Source organism: Neltuma alba, unplaced genomic scaffold (assembly GCF_004799145.2).
Source record: "Neltuma alba isolate B1F8T4 unplaced genomic scaffold, ASM479914v2 tig00003046_pilon, whole genome shotgun sequence".
Classification (NCBI taxonomy): Eukaryota; Viridiplantae; Streptophyta; class Magnoliopsida; order Fabales; family Fabaceae; genus Neltuma; species Neltuma alba.
The window spans coordinates 1-24,771 of record NW_021633123.1 but is presented as its reverse complement, the minus strand read 5'-3'; the positions used below and the strand labels follow the sequence as shown (position 1 = coordinate 24,771).

At 32.6% G+C, this 24,771-nt stretch overlaps 2 protein-coding genes across 2 annotated transcripts; one reads left to right on the top strand and one right to left on the bottom strand.

Moving 5' to 3' along the window:
- Positions 1-15,709: 15,709 nt before the first annotated feature.
- LOC114740085 (kinetochore protein SPC25 homolog) lies at positions 15,710-19,716 on the top strand. Its single transcript, XM_028928209.1, has 8 exons — positions 15,710-16,085; positions 16,292-16,357; positions 16,525-16,671; positions 17,558-17,662; positions 17,741-17,830; positions 17,917-18,039; positions 18,348-18,583; positions 19,319-19,716. Exons 1-8 carry the CDS (start codon positions 15,929-15,931, stop codon positions 19,328-19,330), a joined length of 936 nt encoding a protein of 311 aa, XP_028784042.1. The 5' UTR covers positions 15,710-15,928; the 3' UTR covers positions 19,331-19,716.
- Positions 19,717-20,379: 663 nt separating this feature from the next.
- On the bottom strand, positions 20,380-23,751 carry LOC114740084 (short-chain dehydrogenase TIC 32, chloroplastic). The gene is made up of 8 exons (XM_028928208.1): positions 23,549-23,751; positions 22,397-22,628; positions 22,230-22,309; positions 21,441-21,594; positions 21,235-21,313; positions 21,055-21,142; positions 20,896-20,942; positions 20,380-20,778 (listed from the first exon to the last, which is right to left on the bottom strand). The coding sequence occupies exons 1-8, from the start codon at positions 23,721-23,723 to the stop codon at positions 20,596-20,598; spliced, it is 1,038 nt and encodes a 345-aa protein (XP_028784041.1). The 5' UTR covers positions 23,724-23,751; the 3' UTR covers positions 20,380-20,595.
- Between the last annotated feature and the right edge of the window lie 1,020 nt (positions 23,752-24,771).

The window sequence follows — 24,771 nt, the reverse complement described above, 5'->3', positions numbered from 1 at the left end:
GTATAATATATATTAAATAAAAATAAAATTGAAAAGTTGTTGAATTTTAAATGAAAGTTAATGAAGTTTAAGATTTTTCTTAATCCGTATGAAACATGTTGAAACTGATTTATAAATAGGATCAGATGAGTATTTTTTTTTTAAATACAAAGGAAAGCAATAAAAGAAAGAAAAACCAAGGAGTATATTATATATAAAGTATGTAAGTGGAAGCGCAATAAGGGGGGGTGTTTCAATGTGAATGTGATGATAGGGATATGGATTAAGGGGGTGGTCACGTGATGCCGCGTGACATGTGGAACTGAAGAAGAGAGAGAGAGAGCTGTGGCCTGTGACTTGTGAGTGAGAGAGAGAGATTCAGAAATATTAAAATGAGAGATGAGGAGAATGGGAATCTAGGCACGAGCTTGCTCATACACATAGCAGAGGCAGCACATGAGAGGCATTTATCTAAAAGGACATCACAAGTCATCCTGTACGACAGCTTTATTATTATTTTCTCGTCCGCATCTCCAACTCCTTTTTCTTTCTCAACATTACACCATCTTATTACCTTTAATTTCTTTTTTACCCTACTAAAGTTACAAATTTTCAAATTTTGTTAACCTAATGTATTCAGAATTTCCTTTTTAAATATATTAGATGGAATTTTATGTAATTACATTTTTATATATATTCTTAAATTTTACAAATTAATAATTACATTTTCTTTCTTATATTCTTAATATAAGAGTCATTTAATTAATTTAAAAACTATTAAAAAAAATTACTTGATTCCAACAAACGTAACATGATCTTCTTAAAATATTTTTATGTAACATTAGACTATATATCCATTTAAGAGTTAGATAAATTAGTTTAAAAAATGATAAATAAAATGAATTAATTAAAGTCTTTTATTTAACGTTAAGACTAATTTCATAATTAGCTTTCAATTATAACTTACAAAATAGAGGTAAGTATTTAAAAATAATTTTATTTCAATTTACACAAACCGTTCTTGTAAGTGATTTAATATTGGCAGGTCTTAAAGAGAAGGAAGATTTCTATATTTTAGGGGAAATATAATTATTCTCAGGTTTTAAATATAAACCTTATTTTATAACATGATTTGCACTACAAAATAAATTTTATATTTATAATCGAAGGAGTACATGTAATAACTTTGTGAGCAATGTAGGTGGACAGAAATGAAGAATACCAAGCCGTCCAAATTAAGTTTGGTGTGGGGAGTGTTGCTCCTTAAAAAGAAAATTCTTGTGATGGCTAAGCTAAGCTACTTGAGCCTGGCTCTCAAGCATTATGTCTCATCATACCGCCTTTGTCGCTCTTTTCAATTGGACATTGGGTGCCCCTTAGCTCCCATTCTCATTATTTCTGTCAACATAAGTTTCTTATAATTATTTATTTTGTTGTTATTATATATTACTACATGTAAGCAATACGTATGAAAATCTAGCACATATATTAAGAAATAATCTAGCATCATATGTACGCATGTATATTTAAATTTTGTGACTATATCCATACCCTATCTCACCATATATACCAGCCAGCCTCATATGGCATAGTAATTAATACTCCCTCTACTCTTTAATATAAAAATTAAATAACTAATTAGTAATAAAATTAGTTGAATTTGTTATTTAATAAATATATATTAGTTTTCTTAAAATACTCCTTTTAATTATATGCATTTTGTAACTATATCTTAATCCAGACCATGTTGTTATGTACAACTAATAGGAGTATTTTTTTAAAAAAAATTATAAATTGTGACATGAAGTAAATTGATGTGTTATCCATAAAACTAAATTTTTTAATCTAATTTTTATACCAGAACCAGTTTCGATGCTCATCATTTTGATGAGCATTATAAGCTCATCAAATCTGAACCGTCTATATTTCATTTAGATAGTTCAGATTTGATTTCTTTTTTATTTTTATTTATTCAAAATAATTATTTTAATGTGTATATAATCTAAAATTGTGATAATCTCTTAATTATTATTCTTTCAAAAAATAACTTTTTCTATTTAAGAATAATTAATTAGAAAAATCAAATATAGATTATTCAAATGGAATATAAATGATTCAGATTTGATGAGTTTATAGTGCTTATTAAAATGATGACCACCGCAACTAGTTCCAGTGGTGGTACTGTGATTTCCCTTCTTTTACCACCACAGACTACGTGTTGGCTTTCTGGGTTTGAGGTATATAATTCACAGCACCAACTTTCTTTTCCCTTTCAATCGTTTTCACTCTCATCCCTCGTCCTCAACGGTTTTGGTCTTTTCTCCTCCTTTTTTTTTTTTTTGTTGTCTTACTGTTGTCCATTGGATTCCGCGAACCAGACAATCCTAGTCTTGTCCACAACTTTTGCATAACATGGCAGTGACAGCCTGAAGAATGTCCATTTCTTAGGAAATATCTGCGCGCGCAAACACATATATATGAATTTTTGAATTTGTGTTTAACTGGTAATAAAACATTATCTATCATATAAGCCTCAAAATAACTCAAAAACAATGGCGTTATTAGAGGCTCCTCAAACTAAACATGTGTTTGTGGGAAGCAGCAAGACGCATGCTTTTCAGTTTACTTGCCTTGAAACGTGTGCTAACTCAAGGAAAATAAACACACTATTTAATTTGGAATTAGTCATAGAGTTAATTGAAAAATATTATAAAACAAAAACAATAGTTTGAATTTGATGTAAGAAATATAACCAGATCGGGTCATGTATAGTTGCATGGAGTTTAAGATAATCTACAATATTTTAAAACTTGCAAATAATTTTGCTCTATATGTTTTCAGGAAAAAAATTGGTATTAAAAAAATTAAGTAGTAAATATTTCCTAGAATAATAGACTATATAAGAGAAAATAAGTTACACAAAAGAAGAATTAAGTTTGTATAAGAGAATGTGATTTGCACAAAACATAACTGGAACATAAAAGACTAATTTAGACATAAAAAAAAATTGAATTACACACAAGAGAAGCTCAACTGCACAAAATTCCTAGAAACTATTTCAACGAGAGATTTATTTCAAATTCTTTTTCATTTTTTTATATATTTTATCTTCATATTAATAAAAAAAATCAGTCTATGAGTATATATAATTTCTTTACTTCAGTAACCTAATTTTATAAATAATTTTGGGAAGAGAAATTTGTGGTGGCAACTTTGTGATTGGGAAGAAGAGAAATCACAAAAGAGTCCAAGTACATGAAATTTCCACATACTCAATTGATTAAAAGATGAAAATCAGTTTTGGGGCAGCTGCTTAATTTTTCTGTGTGTTTGAGGGCGGGGCAGGTGCACGTGTGGAAGCCGAGAATCATTGTTGATAGACACTTCACCAGCAGCTCCAAATCACATTCCAACACAACGCTTCAACGAGATTGGGGTGCACTTAAACCAACAAAAAGAAAAAAAGAAAAAATAATCAATCATGTATAACCTTTTTTAAAATTAATTAATTACCTTAATCAATTAATTTGTCATCATCATTAATCTAACCACTAGCTATATATGTGTGCGCTCTGGATTAAATTGGTTGATTTCTTCTTTGATTTTGTTTGGGAATAGGAATGGAAAAGGCAGAATCACTTTTGTGGTGGTCACACACTAGCAGCTAGCGAGTACGTTCTCCTTCTTTAATTTGTCCTGTGAAGTGACAAAGTGGCTTTTGAGTATTAAAATGTAAAGTTTGGAGTTCTTACGTGTGCAATGGAAGAGCAACGTACATAATACTAATTCTAATCCTTAATATAAAACTAATTTACTAATTTGAATAGATTAAAAAAATTAATTTAAATTAGCTAATGTAACAGTATGACTTAATTTTTCTAAAATATCATTTTTAATCATAACTATTCTTAAATAGAAACTTCTTAATATGTGTAATTAATAGAAATAATTTAAATAGTAAATTATAAAACTAAGAAACAAAATGAATTAAGGTTTTAGATTTAAGATCAAATCAATTTTCCAGCTAACTCTTGCATTGAAAATCGGACGCAGTAAAAAACATGTAGGGGAGACAACTGTTGGTACGTACGTAATATATAATTGTCGGCATACATTTATAGTAGTGTAATGTATCTGCTATGGTGAAAAAAGCAACATTGACTGGAGAGATGAAGACAAGACAAAATTGAAATATATTTAATTGTCACGAAATTTCTTTTCCTTAATCAATCAATTTTGGTGAGATGCATGCCTTCTCATCATTTCCTTCAGAATACATTTTTTTAAGGTTTCACGTCATCGTCTTTACTTCTCAACAATCCAAGTTTTATTCCATCCATGCCTTCTCATCTTCCCCTATGCCTTCTTACGTTCATCCAAGCTACCAAGATGATATATTCCTTCTTACGTACGTTTATTAACACACACACACGCATATAAAAACACGTGTTGTATCATATCATAAATTAGAAGACTTGCTATAGATTTATACTGATGATCTAATAATAATAAGTTAACATGTCCTTTTTTCATATATATGTGCACATAATCTATTATATTGAGTTCAAGAAATCAATCATCACACTTTATTATTGATGACTTGTTTAGTGACAATATCTAGTGCAATTTCTGAATAATAATATAGTACTCCTCTGGTCCTTAATGTAAGACCCAATTAGTGAGTTGGTTTTGGTCCTAAATATAAGACCCATTCCTCATATTTATCAATTTTCTCTAAATTGTCCTTATGGATATTCCATCAACTATAATCAAATAGAAGAGGAAGATGGGTATTAAGAAAGATGATTATGGTATTTTAGGAAAAACGTGTAACATTTCTTATAATTAACTAATTTACCTAACTTCCTTAATCTAATCAAATTAGTTAAATGGTTCTTATATTAAGGACCGGAGAAGTATTACACATTTGAGTGGTGATTTTAAAAACAATTAGCGATCTCCCTGCAGTCATGCACGCTAAATGTTCTATAACATTATTTCCGATTCTAAATATAAGAACTAGTTTATAATGTAATTTGTATTACACACTAGCTAGCTCTTGTATTTCAGATCAGGGGTAATATATATGCACGGCAGCAAAAAGAGGTAGAGAGAGGCTTTGTCAGTATTATTCAGGTTTCATTGATTGGGAAATGTATATACTTTGGCTCGCAAACTCCTCTTATTCTTCCTTTCATTCTTTAATGAGATCATGTCAAGGGAAGATAATTACGAGAGTAATCATATGCGAGAGTATAATCATTTCAGATCTATCTAGATCATACTGGATTATTTCAAATCTAGTATAATTAAAACAAGCAAGATATTATTTCGAAGCATCGATCCCATTCTCAAATAAAGAAATATGATTATTACGGGAGTCCTAATAAGTACTAACCAAGTAACCATACAAGTCAGGTGTGCATGAACCATGAAGCCGAAAGCGATCAGTATGTGATAGAACATTAGAATATGACTTTTCCTAAATTAAGTAATTATTGATTATTTTGTTTGCGTTTATGCATATCATTGTAATTTTCGGAAATTATTTGTTATGAGTAAAGATGGAAAATAACTTCACAGAATAAAACTTAGATACATAAATAAAATGTAAACAATCAATAATTATATATAAAAAAAATATCAACGGTAACATTTTTAGATATGATGGTTAAGTAGTAATAATTAGCGTCGAAGTAATCATTATTATAGTGACCTTTGTCATGATTGCCTTCTCAAATTCTCTTTTACAAGATGTTACATCTCACCCCAGTCATAATTTTCAAAAAATTTTATTTAAAATTTTGGACATTTTTCTCGTTATTTTTCTCGAAAATCATTTTATCACGCATTGGTGACTTTAATGGGCAAATATAAAATATAAGTTATTCAAATTACTTTGAAGAAAAGAAAAATGACCACAAAATACCATATAAAAATCAAAAAGACAAATAGGTATCTAAATAAGCAAAATGACCAAATTGGCATGATGTACTAATTTGGAATTTGTACTTTTGGTATAAAGACTGAAATGCCCTGATTGTTTCTAAGTACATTACTCTGTCTGAAATAACTCATACTTCTTGAGATTGCCGTCGTTGAGGAGGTTGCTGAAGTAATGCCAATTGTGATAAATAGGTAGGAAGCTTGAATATTGTTCTTCATAGAGCATTTTCAATGGGTCCCAAAGCTTAAAATGTTATTGTCTAGCATTCTCTTTCTGGTTCCGTCTCTGTTCTTCGTATAAAACTATTTTAAGGAAATGTGAAGCTGCCTAATTTCCTAGTATTATTAAACCATTTGCCTTGAATTTTATAAAATACATACTAGGATTCACAACTGTAGTAATGAAAGCCACCACTTTGTTAATGGGTTTTGCAACTTGTTTTCAGGAAATGGATAACTTGTTTCTAAAAACCAATCAAATTTCACACTGAATTTTACAAAACACACAGTAGGATTTACAACTTTCGTAGTGAAAATGATCACTTCTTCAATGGGTTTTTCCACCTATTTTTAGGGGATGGGCAACATGTTTCTAACAACCAATAAAATTTTATGCTGAATTTTACAAAATACATAGTGAGATTTATAACTTTCGTAGTGAAAACAATTACTTTTTCAATGGGTTTTGCAACCTGTTTTTAGGGATGGGCAACTTGTTTGTAAAAATCAATAAAATTTCACGTTGAATTTTACAAAATACATATTGGAATTTACAACTTTCGTAGTGAAAGTGACCGCTTTGTTAATGAGTTTTGCAACCTATTTTTGGGGGATGGACAACCTGTTTCTGACCATCAATAAAATTTCATGCTGAATTTTACAAAACATATAGTGGGATTGATAACTTTTATAATGAAAGTGACCACTTCTTCAATGGGTTTTGCAACTTGTGTTCAAGGATGGGTGACTTTAAATATAAATAAACCATTTGGTGGACGTGCACTTGAAATACATCACAATAAACATTGAATCATTAATTTTCATAGTTAACTATATGTGTAATGAAATGTACCATTTACGTAATAATATTTACCAAAAACCAGCAAGCATATGACAGCAGTTACATTACGTAATTGCTTGCCACTATTTTTTGATTTCTGCTACATCATTCACCAAATACTTAATATAAACCCTCAAACCCAACAATCCTGTCCCCATTTCATCATGAAGCAGCTACAAAAATGAACGACCCAAACTCTACCATTTACGTAATGCCACAAATTCATTTCCTTTCTTACTACAAACCCTCTTACCCACAACCAACACCCACCAAATCAATAATACAGAATGGCGATGCGGAGGAGTAAGATAATAACATTTCCAAAGACTATCAATTTAAACTTACCTCTAACATTCTTCTTTCATTTTTCACGTGTTTCATCAATATCTTCCTCTATTTACTCTCTTTTTACTTCAGCTTCTTTTTCTCTCACTTCAGGGGCGTTTCAATCTTTACACCAAAAGTGAAAATTTCATATTAATACTCATTTGGTCATTTTGCGTATTTGGATGTCTATTTTGTCTTTTTGATTTTCATATAGTATTTTGTTGTCATTTTTCTTTGAACAAATCAACTCAAAATAAGTAGTCATTTTGATTGAATCATTTACTAACTTTTAAAACTCGTATTTAAAATAAGTACTCATTTGGTCATTTTGCGTATTTGGATGTCTATTTTGTCTTTTTGATTTTCATATAGTATTTTGTTGTCATTTTTCTTTGAACAAATCAACTCAAAATAAGTAGTCATTTTGATTGAATCATTTACTAACTTTTAAAACTCGTATTTAGAATCAAATCAGAATTCTTAAATAAATCTTATATTTAAAATTGGAGGACGAATAATCCATGCTAGTATCATTTAGTGGAACTGAAAGGGAGAACTGTAATGACAAGCTCAAACTTGAGATAAAAACTAAGCATGTTCATTCTTATGCATATTTCGAAATGGATTTTGTTTACCTCGTGAAATGGATTGGATATATGTGTGTGTGTTTTAAATTACCACTGACAATTATTAACGTTTTAACGCCTATTCATGCTACTAGTTCTTAATATAAAAATTAAATAAATAATTTGAAAATATTAAAGAAAACAATTAAGTTGATTATTTGTTATAAATATATGTTGATCTCCTTAAACTATTTTCTATCATCATGTGTATTGAAATTTCCTTTGTTAAGATCTTTTTTTAATTAATAGGGATATTTTGAAGGAAAAATATGAGATAAAGTGGATTAAGATCTTATAATTAGGACCAAATCAAATTTTTAACTTGTTCTTATATTAAGGATCGGATATGGTATTATTTATACAAGGCATTGTTTTTTTAACCAAATTCAAGTGCATAAAATTTACTATCTCTAATCTTTATCCAGTTGACTAATTAGAAGAGATTAAAAAAGTTATTAAATTACTTTAAAGTATTTATATTTATCATTTTTCTCCCAACTAATTTGTCTTACTTATAAATTAATATATAATATAATGATACATGTAACTATTTTAAAGAAATCATGCAACATATGCCATAATTAAGTAATTTAGTAACTTTTTTAATCTCCTTAAACTAATCAATTAGATCTTATGTTAAGAATAAAAGGTGATATAATTTCTTGGAAAATCACAAAAAAGACCTTTGAAGTTAAAAAAATTATAAATAGGGACCTTTCACAACATTAATACAGGTTTTGATTACAGTTTTTATGAACGGGTCCTTGTATGTAATTTTTTAATTTTAGCTGTCTTTACTTGTTATTGTTCCTAATTTCTTTCTTATAATGATTGTTCTCTTTAAACAAATAATTTGCTTACTCTTGCTTCTTGCTTCTTCTTCTTCTATCTCTTCTCCCCCCGCCCAAAGTGACACGCGTCTGCTTACTAACAAAGATTCTGTGGAACGTGGATTGAAAGAATGAATGGAGGTGTTGGAATTGTGTTCTTGCTTTTAAGCAATTGACTTTGAAACTTCAACCAATTATTTGAGAGTTCTTCAATCGGTCGTCTAGTACATGCCCAGTAAATGGCCCCCACCATAATTTTATGTAACCCGGCTTTAATAATTTCAATATGTTTCTAATAAATTTAATATCAAAATTTAGCACTTTACGAAAGCTGGCTAGCTCACTATTCCTTTCCTTGCTCGATGGTTTTGGCATTCAGATGAGTTTGCCATTTGTCCAATTAATTCTTTTAATTCTGCGTCCAATTGAATTGGGCTATTTTGGAATGTTCTTTCTTCTATTCTTTCAAGATCACTAGCGTTGTGCTCTTTTATTCTTTCGGCTCAAAAAGTGTTTAAGATATTATTAACAAAATCAAAATGGATGGCTTGTATATTTGCTTTCTCTTTTAAGACCCACCCAAAATATTTGATTCTTGCTTCACTGTTAAATTAGCTGAATTATTGTTAGCCATCACGTGTTAACATTAATTGTTGCTAAACACGTAGGCATTTTTAATTTTAAGTGGTGGGGTTCGGTCCAAACAAACGGTAAGTGGTAGATATTTGTTTTGCACTGCCTTTGAGACAATTGGAAACAAATATTAAAAATATTTCTTCATGATTAATTGAATTTCGATTTGTATAAATCTTTGACCCCAAGATATGACTAAAATGTATTCAATCGTAATTTAAATAATGCTAATTCATTACCTCAAGTATATAATGTTTTTAAAAAAATTTTGATTAAATATTTTGATTTGTTTTATTTCATATGATGTGTACCTGAAAATCGTTTATTTAAGTTATGTAGATATTTTAAGAAACATTATGTTGATTTTTAATGTTCTTTCTCTTTATTATTTTAGCTAAAACAAAACTTTCTATTCTGATACAGATTATCTACGATTCATTTTAATTTCCCATGCTAATAGCAACGATAATTTCTCCAAGAGTGTGAAAGTCGATAATTAGAGAATAAAATCATAAACACTCTATAATTTGGATTGGCTTTTATTTTTTAAAAAGCGCCTTATAAGGTGCGGTAATTGTGAGTAATAATCTATTTCATCTTATTGGATGAAACAGTGAATATACCTTGGACCAAGACCCCCAAAAAAAAAGAAGAACATACACAGAAATTAAGAGAATGTGTCGGGGGCAGTTGCAGAAAACTAAAGCGGAGCTTGTCCGAGATCATGAGATAGGTTTCCTTCCTTCATGAATTAGGGTTCAGGGATCCATAATCATGAACTCAACGACATATAAATAATTTTTTTAACTATAATTTATGAAATACAAAATAAGCATGTGAAAAATTTTGTCTCAATTTACATGAAACATATTTATAAGTAGTTAAATAAGTATTTAAGCTGATCCAAACGAGGGTGCCACCAACGCGAGCAACAAGTTACATTGATCTCCATGTGTCGTTCATTGGCACTGTGTTTGACCATCCTTGTATTTGAAGTCACTTGTGGTGCTGAGTTTTAGTCTCACAATATTCCACCCAAAAATAGAAATGGTACGAAGATTTATTCCTGATCGTTGTTCAGCCTTTTCAATCGAGGGGAGGCAGCGTCAAGGACCCGTTAAGAAAGAGACTTAACGGGCCCCGTAATTAATACTCGTTTTCCAGATATCGGCAAACAATAAGCAAGCAAGCAGTGTTTTATGGAGGCCTGTTATGGGAAACAAAGCCCAATTCCCCAATAAAAAGCCCAAGTGTATTTTCCTTTCTACCAGGGCCATCGTTTAGCCTGGTCACTGCTAAGTCAGTCCAGGCCCGAGGGATGAATGGGCTTTGTTTGCCCAAACCCAAGTGCCAAACCAATTAAAATAATGCTTGCTTTTGGATTTGGACGTTTGTGAGTTGGGGCAAGAGCCAGACCAGAGGTATTTGGATTATTCAAAGAACAAAAAAATCAGACCGGACAATGAATCAATCAAGATAGTAGGTTAAGAGTTAATGGTCTGATCGAGATTAGACCGGTCATATTAAAATAATATAATTAATTAATTAAAATAATATTTATAAATAATAATCAGTCAACAAAATACAAAAAAACCATAAAAATAGTTTGAATATTTAATTTTAGTAAACTGTCCTTGATAAAAATTTCTTCAAGCGGCTCAATTCCAAACTCCATCTAAACATTTTTCACTCTTCTTTTCTTGGGAACTCTTTTACCTTTTGTGTGGGCCACCTCTGAATCATTGCTCTGCAACCATCTTTTTTTTTTAATCTCCATTTGCTTATGGCTTACCCCTCAATCACTCCACCAAGTACCACAATCAAAAACCAACCAGCCCAAAGGAAAGACTTGGAAGACTTGGACTGCCGTGCTTGCTCTGAAATTACAGGTTGTGCATTCCTTCTTTTAATAGTAAAATAATTGCCTATCGTCCCTTCACTTCCTTGGATTACTTTCTCGCTTCGCTCACCTCTCTGTCCTCGTCTTCAATGGCTCCTCATTTTGCTCTTCTTCCTCTTTCCACATCCCCCCACCGCTGTCACATCTTAAGTTTATACCAATTAACTTGCCTTGCGGAAGCATTTGATATCACTTTTGAAGACTACAAGTTATGAAAAATCAAGTTTGAAAATTTTCTTTTTCGGATTACTATTCATTGTAACCCTAAAATATAGCAAATTTTGAAAATTCATAACTAATTATAGAAAAATTGAAATCGAGAGATTCCAAGTTTTATGGAAAGCTCTTTGGATAAAATTTTAAGGAAAAATAGTTTCTGAACTGATTGCCTTGAAATTTCGAACCCAGTTTTCTTTGAAAGATTTACTGTTCATTTGGTCATTTTTTGATTTTTACCTTATCTTTGCCTAATTTTAGGAACGCATAACTTTCTGCTCGGTTATTGGAATCAGGCAAACTACCTCTCATTTTAAAGAGAAAAATCAGATATATTTGCTCACCAAATTTCATAACCTAACTCACTCATTTACTCAAATGGTCATTGGTCAAACTTTGGTCCATTGTAGTTGACTTTTTACCCCCTTGAAAGGGTAATTTAACTTTAATTGACCATTTACCATCATAACATACTCTCATTAACTATACTAACTATTTCTAACATGCTTAGACTATTTTAATCATGCTTGTATACTTCTAACCTCAATCATACTATTAGAAACTTAAAGCATGCTTATCATTACATTCTTCCAAAATAGAAATGTTCAAAGTCATATAAAGTTACTATGGCTTACTACCTTTTCAAGGAAGAGCCAACTCCCTTCCTTTGCCACTAGATGTTGAAGGCCCTAGGGTTTGTTTAAATATTAGGATAAGATTCTTGGGGAATCTTAGTAGCAATTGCATACATTATCAAGGTCACACAATACATTGTAAATCAAGCTACATGCATGCATATTATAACTTTATGTTCATGCTATGGCAATGACATATTATCATAAACATTCATAGCACTCAACATAGCATAAGCCAATAAATTGCATGGAGGCGACATCATATAACATAACACTCTCATCCACCTCATAGCATAACAAGTTAGCAAAACACATAGCCATAATCATACAAAGTAAAGTGACACTCTAATATAATAGATTGCAAAGCTACCTTGAATACTTTCCTTCCTCTTGAATTCTTTCCTCTTGACTAGATCTTTGCTCCTTTGTTGTATATAGCCTATTAGGCAACTAATGATACAACATTAAGCATTATTACAACTCTATAACTTAACATAACCCCTTAAACCCCTTTTTCCTTGATTTTTAGGGTTTATTTTTCTAGCTTTAATTCTTGAACTTTCTTGGGCCTTTCCTACATAATTTTTCATGTAGAATCCATTTATCATATTAGTTTTATGAAAATCCAATCCCTTCCTGAACTTGACTTGGCCGAACACTATGCATTTAGGGTTTCAAAATTCTCATTTCAATTTTAATGCTTCCAACCTTACTTTCTTGGTACATACCTACACTAAATCATCATTTAAACTTATTGAAAGCATCAAATTGAATTGAAACAACTTCCCTCATGCATTTCTCAATTTGGCCAAACACTATATATAATCATAGGGAAAAGGATTTTTAACAAAACTAACATGTAATCACTTAATTCTTAACCTTTAACCATGCCTAATCTTAATCATACATAACCTAAACCCTTCCTATCCATTTTGATGAAATTTGGGCAGCACCTCGTCTTAGGAAAATAACTTTCCATCATTGTCAAAATAACATAAAACCAACATATAACCATTATAACTTGAAATAGAAGAGTTGTAGAAGCTTACATTGCTTCCAAGTGATTTTCTCTCACTAAAACTCTCCTCTTTCTCTCTCTAAATAAAATTTTGCAAGAGTTTCCCTACTTGAATGGCCTTGCATGAAATGAACATGTGGGGGGCGGTATTTATAGGCTTCATATTTCTATTAATTCCACACATGCTCTTCTTGCATAAGACTTGATCTTAGCCTTCCAATTTTTACCTCTTTCCAAATGTACAAATCTTAAGCTACATGGCTTAATATGTTGACACTTGGATGGTGAGTCATTAGGGCTTATATCATCTCTTCTTATCTATTAAGATTAATTAGGCTTTAATTAAGGTTAACTCTCTTAATTCCTTGATTAACTTGGCTAATTACCCTTCTAGAAGCTTTTGACTTTTCAAAGATAGATGGTTGAATCCTAGCTATTTAATGAACCATGTTTTCCATGTGTCAAGATCTTATGGAAGATTACTTAACCATAATCATCTTACTTAATCCTAATTAGATTTTAATCTAACTTGATTATTATTTTCTTTTTTTCCTTCTTAGCCAATTTGGGCATGACATGTGTCCTTGACATTCTGTCAGAAATTTTACCACTCCGATTGTCCTGACCGTCCATTGAGTTTTAATATAATATTGGTTTATTTTATCTTATAGCCGAAAAATTCTAGTATCTCAGAATTCTTATATCAGATCATCATTAATTATATCTCAATAAAAGGAACTTTTCTGATTAATTTTATAATTTTTATCCCCCTATAACTCTTTAAATTGCCGTTTCCGTAAAAACAGACAATCTAGTGATATTAATTTAGCGTTAAATTCAATTAAAGCTAATATCCTCATCATTTAGGGCTAAAAATAATTTTATAAATCTTCATAATTCCTAAATGAGTTTTATTTAATTTTTCATAATTTTTTGAGATCTCTAGGTATTTTTAATAATTGATATTGGTCACTTTTCCTAATTTAGCCAAAATATTAATAATTAAAAATAATTTTTTAATAAATTATTTTCAACCTGTATTTACTTCCTAGACTTCAAATTCCGTTCTACGGCATTAATTTTATTTTCCATGGTTTACTAGAAATTTTTAGAATTTTCAGACACTAATTACGATAATGCCTTTTATAGACCAATCATTTTAAAAATGACAATTTAGTTCTTTTTTAGTTTTCACTTCAATTGTTGTGCTATTTATCTATCTTTTATCTCACCTAACCTTGGTCAACCCTAATTCCTTCATTAATCATGTTAAAGATATCAGGGTGTGACATATTTTCCTATTTCTAGGTTAGAAATTTTGGGATGTTACAACTGCCACCTCTATCCTTCTTATTTCAACGTTCCCACCACCTCCTCAACACCCCGAGATATCTTCTTCATTCTCTACTCTTTTTCTCCCCCAGTTATCTTTTCCCTCCTCAATTACTGCCTCTCTCTTTTGTAGGATTCTCTGGATTTTCGATCATCACCTCTTGCTCTTCTAATGGCAGAAATGCAAATGGCCTCAAGAGTGACAATCGCCTTTGTGAACAACATGAAGACTAAAATTATTAAACCAGACAACCTATCTAACCGGCAGGTTGGTTGGTCTTTACCAGTTGAATTGGTTTTTTTCCGGTTTGATCATAGGTCGGTTTTTTCCTTTAACCAGACCGGACCAAAGACCGGTTCATCGGTTTTTCGGTTGAACAGGCTGGTCTGGTCTGATTTTTTTTTTTCATTGGGATTATTCAAGAAGTGCTTTTAAAAAGTATTTTTTTATAAATTGGGACAAATTTTTTTTTACATATTTACTTCGTATACCACAAAAGTACTTTTAAAGCTATGGTTTTATTTCTACCCATACACCCCCCAAATCACTTCTATTTAAAACTTTTTATTTTTAACTTTATACTTTTACTTTTTTAACAGAAAAAATGACAAAAAGAAGTTAAAAATTACTAAGTATCAAAGAAAGAATATTAACAAAAATTTGTTATGATTTGCAAATTCAGTATTGTTAATATCAAATAAAGTGGTGTTGTCAAACCTGATTTAGGATTTAGTAATTTTCAATTTTTTTTGTCATTTTCCCTTTTTTCAGCATATAATGTACTGTTTTTTTTGCTAAATATCATATATATTATTCTACCCATGGCTTATACTTTTCACTTTCCATTTCTTCAACCCATTAAATTAAGCGCTGGCCAAAAAAAAAAACCCACTAGCTTGAGCATTTTTTTTATTTGAATAATAGCAACTCACTTTTTTTTTTTGAGCAAAAATAGCAACTCACTTTTAAATCTCAAGTTTATAAGAACACATTATTAAATTCAACATTAATAATTTTTCTTGGTCTAAGATTAATTTTTAAAGTACCTGAAAACTAATCATTTGTCAGTTTTCCTTAATTATATTTAAAAAATAATTAGTTATAAATATAATTCAAATACAAAATGGCGGGCTATAAAATTCAGAGGAGGGTTTGAAATCGATTTCGGTCATTTTCTTCTCTTATTTCTGTGGTTTGCCTCTGCTACCCTGCAGCTCGAAACGTTTCCCGATTCCGGTTTGGCGTTCTCCATGAAACCCATTTTGGTTTAGACCTTCAATTTCGCCATCCTTCTTTGTTCATTCTTCTTCTCTTCACTGTCAATAGAACAGCTCTGCAACTTTTTTCCCAAGAGAACAAGGGAGGGCTACATGAAAATGGGGCGAAACTACACCTGTTGCGGCGTTTAGTAGCTAGTGCACGCAAATGGCTGAATCAGTGCTAAAGAAAATGGAGTCTGGGCGCTTGATCTGCGATGCAGAGATTCCGGTTCTACAGCACAAGATTGACGTCTTTTCTTCTTCTTTTATGAAATCCCTTGAATCATTAAGGGCAAGATCACAAGAAACTGCTCAGTATCAAGGCGAGGTTTCCCCACCAGTTTACTTCCAAATTGAACTGCTCCTCTGAACAGTATTTCCTACTGATATTGGGTTATGGTTATAATAAATTAGGGCTCTGAGCCTTTACATGTTTTCCATGATACAATCTTTTGTCGGGTAACTATGCTTTTATAACTATCGCTTATAATACGGATTGTAGATTTTGATTTATTCTATGTCTTTCCAGCTAAATTAGAAGAGGCCAAAGCTAAATTGAGGGAGGCAGAGGATGACTTGGTTAAAGCCCTGGGAGGTAAATATTTACTCTCATCTTGTCCCTTTATAGTTGTGGACTTGAATTTGAATTTCTCTGAACCAGACTGCATAATTTCATCGTCGCAAGTATCTGAACATGATAGCTTTTAGTGACTAAGCGTTGGCTTATTACTTATTGCAACTCTTAATTGCATGTTCACGCAGTGAAGACTCGCAAAGAGGCCAAGCGTATGGCTCTGATGGATGCTATTGATTCTGCAAAGACTAGAGTTGAAGATCTTAAGAGTAGTGTTCAGGAGCAAAGAACCAAGAATTGTGAATATGCTGCAATATTATCTGAGCATTCTCCTGGTAATGATCTGTTTGTGAATTTAGGCACTGCATACGCTTCATGGCAATCTTCTAAGCCTTTCTAGGCTTCCGGCTGGCTGTTGACTTGTTGACATTATCTTTATTCTGTTCCAATCTGTTTTTGTATGCACTCTTGTATCTGTTTGACGCACATTTTTATAGTTGTGGTCCTGTGGAAGAGGAAAGGTGATTAGCATTGCCTCTATCAGTTTGCTAGCACTTAAATAAAAGATTGTTTTTGATATTTCCGTTAGAATAAGACATAAATGCTGAAGATTCCATTCTCATTTGTTAGGATACTTTTCATGATGATGCTTGAATCTGCGCGCCGGCGCCCATTATATTTTGGGTTTGATGAAGCTTTCATATATATTTAGTTATATCGTTACGACTATCGTACCCATTGGAGCAATTGGAGAACCAGATCAGCTCTTGGTAAACGGGGATCCAATTGCCCAGTTTTAATAAGTCTAGCGACATTAAGAAGCTCACTATCTTGTGTGAGCTGTTTAATCACATTTATTTGAAAATTTTGTTCGAAACTAAAATTGTTGTTAAACAGCAAATTTGGCACAGTACTCAGTATTCCGCACGAAACGGACAGATCTATAAAGAGAAGGATCATGTGGTCCTATCAGTTGATTTGAGATCCCAATATTTAGCTTTATAAATAAGTACCTCCAAATTTTATGTGACATGGTTGATGACAAACCTTTGGGAGTATGTCTTACAGTACCTTTTTTCACTTATCCCTGGCTTCGACTAGGAAACATTTTGTGATTCTGGTAGTGTCACCCACTTCCTTTTCCCTTTCTCAATTTTGCATTATATTAATTGGATGTTCATGCTTTCTGAGAAACACTTGTATATTCTAAACCCTTGGCAGATTCTGAAGGGACAATGAATGGAAGCACTGAACGAAAAGATGAAATTCTGGAGGCCATCTCATGGTACAATACAGTCCTTGGATTCCATGTTGAAGGCGGACATGGTAATTGATGTTGTTCATATTGTCCAATTTTATTCTTCTTCATTCTTCGATGTCTTAACAAGTTCTTCTGCACATCAGGGGTGAAGTTTACCTTCAAGAGTATCAATGTGAACAATCCCAATGAGGAGTGTTTTTTTACCATCCGTCATGAAAATGATACTTACACGTGTAAGCAGCAATTTTGGTTTTGTTTATAATCTCAAAACAATGTAATGATATGCTTCGTGAATCTGAATTCGTTTCTTTTCTTTCAGTATTGAACTGTGAACCCCCCGTCAAAGGAACCAAAGAGTTGATTCATGAATTAAACAAGACAAATGGGCTATTTAAATATGTCAGAGTTATGAGGAGGAAGTTTCAAGAAGCAGTTGCACAGGGTATGACTTGTGGCTTTATATATGAACATCATCATAGATGCATAAAATGGGGATGCTAAGTGTCCTGGAGCCTTAGTTCTATCTTACGCGTCTATACCTTTGACTTCTGGCGTCCTGAAATTTTGCTTTGTAGTGGAAATTGGCATGATATGCTTGTTGAAATGGAAATTTCTAATTTTTTTTTTTAACCAGAGAAGTTTTTAATTATTTCTTATATACAATGTACTGTTGTTGAAGTCATTAGCTTATCTTGTATCAGCAGATGTCGATTTATCTTTCACATAAATTTCTAATAAGTTAACTAACAGGGAGTGTAGCATCCTTAAATAGTGAACATCAAGAGTCTGCTATCATCTCTACATCTGCTCCAGATCTATCTATATCATCCTTCAGGAGTGATTCCCCGACCAAGAAAAATGAGAATCAAGTTCAACCTATGAAAGGTGAGAGACCTACCAAGAAACAAACCCTCGGAAGACGGGTAACATCTGCTGCATTGTCTCCTGGATCTGCCTCATCAGTTCGCCAGTCTCCTCGTTTGAGGGTATGAATCTAATTGGTAACTTGTGCTTCTTGGATTTAACTCTGTCAACACTATCTGTTGTTATTGCAAAGTTGGAATTCTCCTTAGAAGAAGTTATTATCATGTTATGATCATGAGGTTAGTTTATAATATTTTTACCTTTTCCTTGACAAGGACACTATTATACAAATTTAAGGGTAGATAAACATTGATCATTGTTAGAGATAGTGCTTCAATGTGCTTTTGCTTTCTTTAACGTTTGAGCCTAAGATGAGGTCCTATGAATGGATGTGGCAACATGATTTTTCAGGCTTTAACAACTGACAAGCTTCTAGCAGAATAAGTTTAGAGCTGCTATCAGACCATATGTCTTTGATATAGGGACTATAGATATTAGAACCTGGAACTGGAAGTTGGTGGGAGCGATTTGTTTCCCTAACATCATGCAACAGTAATCAATATAATGACTGAAGACCTAGAGGTTTGAAATTTGAATCCTTGAGCTTGTCATTTTGCCTCAAATTTATCTTACTGTTGACGAAAGACATTCTGATGAACCTCTACCTTGATCAGCTTAGCTTTTCCTCCTTTCAATTTAGGTTAGACGCTCCATCACCTAAATTGTGCGACCTGGTTCTTTGTTCTCTCCTGACCAGATAGCCAACATTCCATGAGTGGTTGTGCTCTGTGAATGCTGAAACAATCGTGATAGTTTTCTCGCAAGATCAATTGATGCTAAGATCTTTTATATGGCAGGCTAGGAAATAAAGTCAAGTGCAGGCTGTTTGGCTACCCCTACATTGTTGGATGAGAAACGCTGAGTCTTGTAGGGCTCATGCAGTCATAACTCATGACTCAGGCTGCTAAACAAGTTGACATGTGATTGAAGACACAGGCATTGTAGATGGCTGAACCCATATCTAAGATATACTAAGGGCTTCGCAAAATGTGTATTGTAACTTGATATCGTATGAGGACATAACCTTTTTCTGTGTGTGGCCCTTCTGTATTTTTCCATCTATTTTTTATTCTCATTTCTTATTTGGTTTTTTTAACAGCTCTTCAGTTAATCATGCTTTTGTTTGACGATGTAAATAGAGCAGTGGATATAAAATAGATCTTCATCACCCCCCACCCTGGGGTTTTAATCTAAATTTGGATATCACCAAAATGCACAAGACATCTTTACACTACCTCCAATTCTAAATATAAAACTTAATTAATTTGAGGAGATTAAGAAAGTTAAATAAATTATTAGAGTATTTATATTTACTGTTTTTTTTAAAAGATTAATTTGCCTAACGTAGAAATTGATATATAATTTTATGATGCATATAAGTATTGTAAAGAGATTATGTAACATATGTTGTAATTAAATAATATATTTAACTTTTCAGCAGCGCTATTAGGAATGTAACCTAATTTCATGAACATGAGTTTCCAAGTTTCATTTTTATCTTGAATTAGGTTCCCACAAGTGACTTTGCTTCTCTAGTTAACTGACGTATCCATGCCAAGTCTAACCCATCCTAATTCTGAAAGCTTCCAATTAAATTAAATATTTTGATAACTTCATATATGCTAAAAAATGTTGTCTTTATTTACTCGTAATCTTATCCAGCAAATATCTCGCGCTTACACATTTTTTCAGGTATGCTTTGGGAGTGAAAATGTCTTCATCCCCAAATAATCCTATTATTACTTGAGTATCTTTCAGATTATTGGCGTCTGAATTAGTACACTTGAATTAATTAACTTATGCCGACGTTTTAATCCAAAAGGGAAATTCCCCTACCTATGAATTTGGCCAGAAAAAATTGCAAGGAGAAATGGGAGTGAGAGTACATTTAACTCTGTATGCAGTTTTATTTGAGAAAGTAATTCAATACTGTGAAGCTACACCTGGAATTGCCTTCATTATAACATGCCTGGAGGTTTGACTAGTAATGTAATAGTCCTATAGCGGTAAGTAGACAGTGTTTATATTTTTATGTATATACACAAGGGTGGGTGTTTGAAGAAATTAAAGGCATTCAAGAAGAAGCCTGACGCAGTCTTTTATGAAGCAAAGCTCGAGTGTTGTTCCATAGTTTCTGGGCTTCAAATTCGTCGTTTGCCAGACTTGAGCAGGTACTCTCATTACAATCTGCGAAGTATTTCCCACTCAATCCTTGTGTTTGTGCACTCACTGCAACGTAACACGTTGTTGCTGCGCCCTGTCCATTTCATATATAGAATTATAGATTATTGTTAACCTCTTTGAAAACAAACACATAACTTAACTTGAGACTTAGGACTTGTTTGATTAATGATAAGGATACTTGTTGACAAACCTGGGATGTTGTTTTGAGCAACTTGGATGCAATGAAGAACAGGGAATCTGCATGTAAGTTTTAAGAATATTTAGTGATGAGGTGAAATGATTAGATATTTTCAATTTCAGATTGTATTTAAGAATACCAAAATGGATTGAAGGATAGTTATGTTGTTACCTGTTATTAGGCCTTTATGAGCTCTGATAATTCCTGTCTTCACAATCCCCGGATGAACTGCATTCACTGTTACTTTTGCATTCCTTGCCTGACATCAGGGAAAGATAAACATTGGTACAATGTTGTCACTGGTACATTTATTTCTAACCTTAAGAATGTTTCTTGGTGTTTATTTCTGACCTTAAGCTGTCTGGCCAATTCCTTGGCATGCAAAATATTGGCCAACTTTGATTGAGAATATGCGCGTGTGCCATTATATCTGCAATCAGATGGAAGATTAAGGGGTGATTAGTATCACTCGTAATGTTGAAGCACTTAGGATTAAACACACAGCTAAGAATGTTTTTAAGAGAGGAAGCAATTAATTAAGAAGCTAGCAGTCGTACTTTGTTCCATTGAGCATGTCGTGGAAACGAAAGGCTTCTCTCTTCACCCAGTTATGGATGACAGAGGACACATTTATGATCCTTCCTTCAATCCCACTCTTCTCTGCTGTTTCTATCATTTTCTCTAGCAGCATTTCTGTCAACAAAAAATGTCCTGCATTCACAAATCATTCCCAAATATCATCAACAAACACATTGAAGATTTTTTTAAATTGTTTGGTTTCTTTTTGGTTATACTACCTCCAGTCTTAATTATAAGCCTCGTTTATAGTCTATAAACGAGATCTTATAATTAGGACCGGAGGTAGTATATAGATATATTATTATTTTTTATTCTCTCCCAGACTTGGACTACGAGGAAAAATGACATGTCAAAGCATCTTCTACAATTCAGATAAAAAAAAAAAAAGCATCTTCTACAAAAGCTTTGCACTTTGGAAACAGACATCAGAAGCTTTAACCTTGCAGCTCATAAAGATCATAACGCATGCATGCCTGGGGGACCATAACGATAGTGGATGTAGAGTCAAGCCAATTGACACAATTGAATCAAATATCATGTATATTATTACCAAATATCAATTATAAATATTCTAAATATTAGGACGGAATAGACTTATTCCAACTGAAAATTTTTATAATTCATTGTGCTTAAATTCCAAAGAATAAATTAAAATTTGATGGAATTATTCCAACAAAAAAATACAAAATTTGGCGAAATTATAAGGAGTTAAAGAATAATTTAAGTGAACGAATATATCTATAGGAAGGCAAGAACTTGAAATTTACCCAAGTAATTGGTGGCAAATGTCATCTCAATTTTCTCTTCGGAGAACTCCAAGTTCTGAGAGAATATTCCAGCATTGTTTCTGTCAAAAAATATTCCCTCTTTCAGAACGATTATTATAATACAATAACAAGGTGGTTTGATATATATGAGCGAACCACAAACTTACATGAGGATATTGAGGGGAAGTTGTAGAGCCAAAAACTCAGAACAAAATCTCTGTACAGAAGCGAAAGAACTGAGATCGACTTCCAACACTATAATCTCAGCGTTTGGAGTTTCTTTCTGGATATTCTGTCTCACTTCTCTCGCCTTCTTCAAGTCCCTCGCACCGATCACTAATCTCACTCCTCTCTTAGCCAAAACTCTTGCCGTTTCAGCTCCGATCCCAGAAGTCCCACCTTCATTTTCATTCACACATCACAATTCACCCATTAATTCCTTAAACAAGACCTAATCCAACACTAACATCTTCTGCAGATTCTGTCAATCATTAAAAGAAACAAAAGAAAAGGAGAAAGATCGACGAAATGATGAGTCTTTGTTTTTTAATGGTGTGTATTGCAGATGGGGGTGATATGACCTCAAGTGTGAACCGATATGGAAGAAAAAAGAATTGTACAGAAGGAGACAGAATCATGTCTTGTTGCTGCTATAAAGAAAATCACCATCCTTCTTTATGGTACACTCACGGGTGCCACTGCCAGGCTAACTCCCACTTTCCTCAATCCCACCCAAAAAAAAAAAAAAAAAGGGACAGTAACCATAATAAACAAATCTTAGCTTCATGCATAATTCCTCAGCTAGCTAGTTAATAAGTCTCATTTTACACAAACACGAAACAAGACATGACTCGTATGGTTTTGTGCGTGTCGCTGGATAAACACATATAGAAACAAAACAAAATATAAGTGTAGTGTCTCATCAATATTATTATATTCTAGTAGTTCTGAAGTGTCGGTATTTTACGGTTTTCTGAAAATGAACCGGGGAAACAGATCTGTCAAACTTTTCTGTCAAATCAAACTAAAAGGAGGGGAACAACAGAGCTGCAACTGAAATGAAGATGGCTGGAAGTGATATAACAACATAATCTGGCATTTATAAATCTCCTGAATCAACTCATGCACGCACTCATCATTTAACCGGAGCCTTGAAGAATAATAAGAAGGGAAAAGAAAACAAGGAAGAAGAAAACCAATCAAACCAACCACACATGGTCCTTATAGATAAATATATATATATATATATATATATATTCACCTCAGAAGAAACATCTGTTCGTGAGATGATGAGAAGAAAGTGTTCTTCTTAGGCTTACCTGTGATGAGAGCAGTTAGCTGAGAAGAGAGAAAGCAAGAACAATCTTCAGTGACTTGCTCGGCTGTTGAATTTGAGCCATAACCACTAGGCCCTGCCATTCCTGCTAAGTATCTCAGCGTGGCCTTCATGCCTTTGCTTGCTTTCGCTCTCTTACGACCACAAAGGAAAAGCATTTCAGAATTGAAACTCAACACCTTACAAGTTACAACGACATATATATATATATATAAGGTCGAAAGGTGAATTAACAAAAGTGACTGTATATATATATTGTGTTTAGAAAGAGTAAAGAATAAAGAGAGGATGAGTATGAATGGAGGAAGTAAACTCTTATAAATTACATTTGTTTTGCGCCGTTCATTCCATGAAGCTTTATTTTGGATGCCGTGATCAGCTAAATCATTGGTCGAAGCCACACTTATATCGGATGGACGGATGGTCCACAAACTTCCTGATTTGAACCTAACAAAACCGCTTTGATCATGTGTAGGACGATACGTGTTTTTAAGATTTCTATTTGCGTTAATTTTGCAGGATGCAACTTTTTGGAAATGTCTTCATTTCTAATAATTACCACTGTCCTTATTAAGTGGCTCGCATTTTCCTCTAGTGGCCTGTGACAATGGTTGATTTTTTTGTTCTCTTTGAGAAAGTTTTTCTTTTTTTTTTTTTTTAGTAGTGCATAATTATGCTTATGTACTAAGTAAAAAAAGGTGCATGATAAAAAAGCTTGATTAAGAGTGAAAATGAATCATTATATGAAGATTACTACTGAAGTTAAACCAAATTCTTACGTGCTAATGATGTTTGACAGTTGCCCCGTTCCTTTTGTTCTTTTGTTTCTGCTCACGGATTCTCTTTGCTTTCACCTTTAATTTTTTTTTCCTTGGGGTTAATAATTTGTGTGTGGATCTAACTTGGTGCGATCTCTTGGGTTTAAAATTTTCTCCTTGTCATCTTCCACCTAAAAAGTTTAAGGTATTTTGGGTTCCATTAATGTACCTCATACTTGGTTAATGAATTAAGGGTTTAGCAACATTTTTGCACCATATATATACTTAAAACCTTATTCTTGGCTATAAATTTCTAACCCCAGATGGACGTGTCTTTGTGCGAGAAAAATGTATAGTGGGTTGTTGGTGACAGCAAAGTTGTCTCTGTATAAAGCTTATCATAATTCTGGCAATAATGGCCACCATAAATAAGGAAAAGTTTCCATTA